Raw genomic sequence first — 3,986 nt, 5'->3', positions numbered from 1 at the left:
AAAAAAAAAAAAAAAAAAGAATATGTTTGGGCGACTTCCCTGGTGGTCCAGTGGTCAGGACTCTGTGCTTCCAATGCAGGGGTGCGGGTTTGATCCCTGGTTGGGGAATTAGGATCCCGCATGCCACACAGCGCTGCCAAAGAACAAACAAACAAAAAAAACCGTTTCGTTTCATGTTCAGAAAATCCAAAGTGCGGAAAACAAATTAGGGGTTCCTTTTCTAAAATAAAATAAGAAGTTAGCAATTGCTGGTCCTGGTTCAGTAGCTAAGTGGTATCCGGGTTGGCATCTTTGCCGGACACTACCAGGCACTGTATTCACTACGGAAAGAACGGGGAAAGGAAGCAGGCTGTGCCCCTCCTTCTTACCACAAAACCAGATTTCTCAGAAACCCAGCCTTCCCCCCCACCCCGCCCCCATCCCTGCCAGACTTCCCCTACGTCTCTGCCAGATCTGATCTCATCATCACCCTTGGCTGCCAGGGAGGCTGGGAAAATCAACACTTAAGCCTTTCCATCCTTGCAGACAGCCAGGGGAAGAGAATTAGGGAAGGATGTTCCGCCCATGGAAGCACACCCACTTGTCCGCAGCCCCCGCTTTCCCAGCCACCATCATTTCTAGTATGACTGTTGCCTCCAGGTCTGTCCTACACCCCCTCACCTGCCCCAACTGCGTGCCTGACACAGGCCTGCCAGTAGCCGACCTCAGTGGAGAGGCCGCCCAGCTTCATGTCTGAGCAGAAGTATCAGTTCCAGCCCCCGGCTCCCTGGCTGTGTGACCCTGTGCAACTATGAATCTTTCTGTAAAACGGAGACCATAGTACCTGCCTCACAGGGCTAAGGTAAGACTCAATAAGAAAATGCTCTTGAGACATTTAGCACATTACATGCCCCGCCCCACCCCCACCCCCGAAAAGTGCTCATCTATTCATTCAACAAATACAGGCTGAACTGGGAGTTTCCATGAGTCAGGCACTGTGGTAAGTGAACTAGACTAGCTTCCCGCACATCCTCTGAGGGCAGACTTATCCAATCCACTCTAATTGGATGTTTGACAAATGTCTGAACGGCAGGGACGAAAGTGAAGTAATGGGTAATTAGATGGGCAGTCCAGCTGACCTGCATATGCAGAGGGCCAGCACACATACAATGTCAGGGCTGAGTCACGCTGCCTCAGAGTGAATCTTAATTGTTACTCACTAGCCGTGTGACCTCTCAGTGCCTCAGTTTCCTCCTCTTCAAAGGGTTATTGGAGGATTAGCTGAATTTGTATGTGTCAAGAATTTAGAACAGTGTCAGGCCCATAGCAAGGGCTTTTATGTGTTATCCGTAACTATTATCTACTTTGTTGCGGAGACAAGACTGGGACTTGAAAAACAGATGCAGAGTGAACCAGCAGAACAGCATGTGCTAAAGAGACTGAATCCCGGCGCTGGTGGGAGTGGAGAGGAAGCGTCATGGGGAAGGGCCACTGGGGCTCGCTTAGGAATTCCAAGCGATGTGGATCGGTGGAGATGTGGAAAAGAGCCCGCACGAAGTGCGGGATGGCACGAGAATTCCTTGGTGGGTAGGAGGAGTGTGGATGAGGAGAGGCAGTGAGGACAACAGAGACCAGGAAGTGTTGGGTGGAGGCTGGCAGGGCTGTTGGCCCCGTGCGGAAGGCCTCAGCCAGCCAGTCCGCTTCCCTGACCCTAACTCTAAGTCCTCCCCCACTGTTCTGGAAGCCAGTGCCTGGCCCTGTCCTCGGACTTGCGGCAGAGTAATCGCTCCCCTTAGGCGGTGCAACCATCGTCCTCAGCCCTCCCACCGTCCACCGCAGAAGCGGGGACCCAGCGGTGTCCTGGGGTGGCGCAAGAGGCGCCAACTCTCGGGAAGGCGCAGCGACCTCAGGGTCAGGCCTCCGGGAAGGGCCGGATCGGGGCTTCACGGCGCACACGAGTGCACACTGGTCCCTGAGCTGCAACCCCGCCCCGCGTTTCCCTTGGAATAGGGGGCGTGATCCCGCGCACGCGCAGAGCTCAGGGGCGGGGCGCGCGTCAATGGAGGTTTTTTGCTTGGGGGGGGGGGGGCTCTTTGGGGGGGCTGGCTCTTTGGGTGTCCTCGCGTGGGGGCGGGTTAAGAGGCATCTCGCGAGGGAGGTCTGAGCAGGCTCTGTGCTGTACTCCACAAGACGGCCCCAGGTTGCGGGCCGGGGCCGTGGCCTGGGGAGTCAGGCCGCGAGACTCCATCGAGACTGCGGCCAGAGCGCTGCCTCCGCTCTGCACTTTGGGGCAGAAAGTTGATTCAGATACCGTCCCAGCCCAGAGCTGTTCTGTAGCGACAGAATTCAAGCCACCTAATAGCTGTGCTAAAAAGGCGGGAGGAAGAAATCGGTTTTAGTGCCACGTCTTTTTTAACCCATTCCATGCAAACTATTATCATCCCTGTACGCATGTAAAGAAATGACTGAGCTGCTCCACGCACTGATCTTGGAACCTGCTGTGGATCTGACGCCTACAGTACGTCTCAGTGGGGCTCCGGGCTGCTTCTGGAAAGTGGGCTCAGGTGCTGACGCCTCTGCTCTCCTGGAGCTTTTATTCTAGTCAGAGGAGGCAGACAATAAAGTTAAAATGTATTGTCTGTTGGGAGGTAAATGCCATGGAAAACAATAAACATTGCAGGAGCAGAAGTGCCAGGGGAGGGTTGCAGATGGAGAAGGTGAGGTTTGAGCAGACCTGAGGGACCTGAGGGAGAAGAGCAGGCCTCCTGGTGGGGGGACAGGAGGGCAGGACCAGTGGGGCAGATCTCATAGGCCACTGTAGGGACTTGGGGTTTTATTCCGTGAAATGGGGAACCTTTGGAGGGTTTCGAGCAGAGAATTGACTGATTTATGTTTTGTTTTATTTATATTTTTAATCATAGGCTAATTATTTTATGGTAGGCTTGTGTAATAATAAGGCTGGCCTCATGCCTTGAGATGGGGCAGGTGCCAGGGAGCTGGATGGAGGCAGATGAGGAATTCCATTTGGGGCATGGAATTTGAGACCTTGATCATTGTCTGTTGAGGTGTGGAGCAGGCAGTGGACACTTGAGATGGGTTTGGAGAGCGCCAGGTGGGAGAAGCATTTCCTAGCTTTCCTCATCTCCCTTTTTGCAGGTTACAGGGGACACTGGTATCCAACCTAGTCGAGTTCCAGGTGCTGTTCTGGCCGAAGTCTGGTGTACACTACAAGTCTCCCCCACCCTCAGTGCCCTGGGACGCGGCTAGGGACGCGGCTGCCGCGGAGGCTGCAGGGATTGCAGGACTGCGTTTGTGTCCTTTCAGGGACCACCTCCTCCCTGTCCCGGCCACAGCAGTCTGGACACATCAAGCACGGACATGTTTTCTGAGCAGGCTGCCCAGAGGGCCCACACTCTGCTGTCCCCACCATCAGCCAGCAATGCTACCTTTGCCCGGGTGCCCGTGGTGACTTACACCAACTCCTCGCAGCCCTTCCGGCTGGGGGAGCGCAACTTTAGCCGGCAGTATGCCCACATTTATGCCACCCGCCTCATCCAGATGAGGCCCTTCCTGGTGAGCCGGGCCCAGCAGCGCTGGGGTAAGTAATGAGTTTGGGGAAGTGCTTCTGGGTTTGTTGGGCATGGATCTCCAGACCCTTGGGGTCGTCTGTCTTTCCTAATCAAGTGGCCTGGGCAGTGCAGGCCTTTTTCTTTTTTTTCCCCATTTCTTCCTTGGTGATCTTTCCTGCTTTTAAGTTATTCTTGATGAAGTAGGACCCCCACGACCTTCAACTTTTGGGTGATGCCCCATCACCCCATTGTTACTATTTGTAAGAGTGGCTTTCTGGGACTTCCCTGGTGGTCCAGTGGTTCAGACTCCTCACTTCCAATGCAGGGGGCATGGGTTCGATCCCTGGTTGGGGAACTGCGATCCCGCATGCCTCATGGTGCAGCCAAAAAAAAAAAAAAAAAAAAATTACAAAAAAAAAAAGGGGACATTTCCCCTGG

At 54.1% G+C, this 3,986-nt stretch overlaps 1 protein-coding gene across 3 annotated transcripts in view; it reads left to right on the top strand.

The window, feature by feature from the left end:
• Positions 1-2,129: 2,129 nt before the first annotated feature.
• Positions 2,130-3,986, top strand: part of POLD2 (DNA polymerase delta 2, accessory subunit) — a 7,745-nt gene continuing 5,888 nt past the window's right edge. The window contains exons 1-3 of one of the 3 annotated variants that reach the window (XM_024748093.1): positions 2,130-2,497; positions 3,136-3,175; positions 3,304-3,577. In XM_024748093.1, coding sequence (XP_024603861.1) covers positions 3,358-3,577 — 220 coding nt within the window. In that variant the 5' untranslated portion in view covers positions 2,130-2,497; positions 3,136-3,175; positions 3,304-3,357. Of the gene's footprint in view, positions 2,498-2,528; positions 2,544-3,135; positions 3,578-3,986 lie in introns of those variants that run through there. The other 2 variants (XM_024748177.1, XM_024748019.1) reach the window with 2 other exon arrangements.

The sequence above is a fragment of the Neophocaena asiaeorientalis genome, unplaced genomic scaffold, assembly GCF_003031525.2.
Source record: "Neophocaena asiaeorientalis asiaeorientalis breed wild unplaced genomic scaffold, Neophocaena_asiaeorientalis_V1.1 scaffold137, whole genome shotgun sequence".
NCBI lineage: Eukaryota > Metazoa > Chordata > Mammalia > Artiodactyla > Phocoenidae > Neophocaena > Neophocaena asiaeorientalis.
Note: the sequence above shows the minus strand (reverse complement) of the source record. Positions and strands in the feature narration are given on the sequence as shown.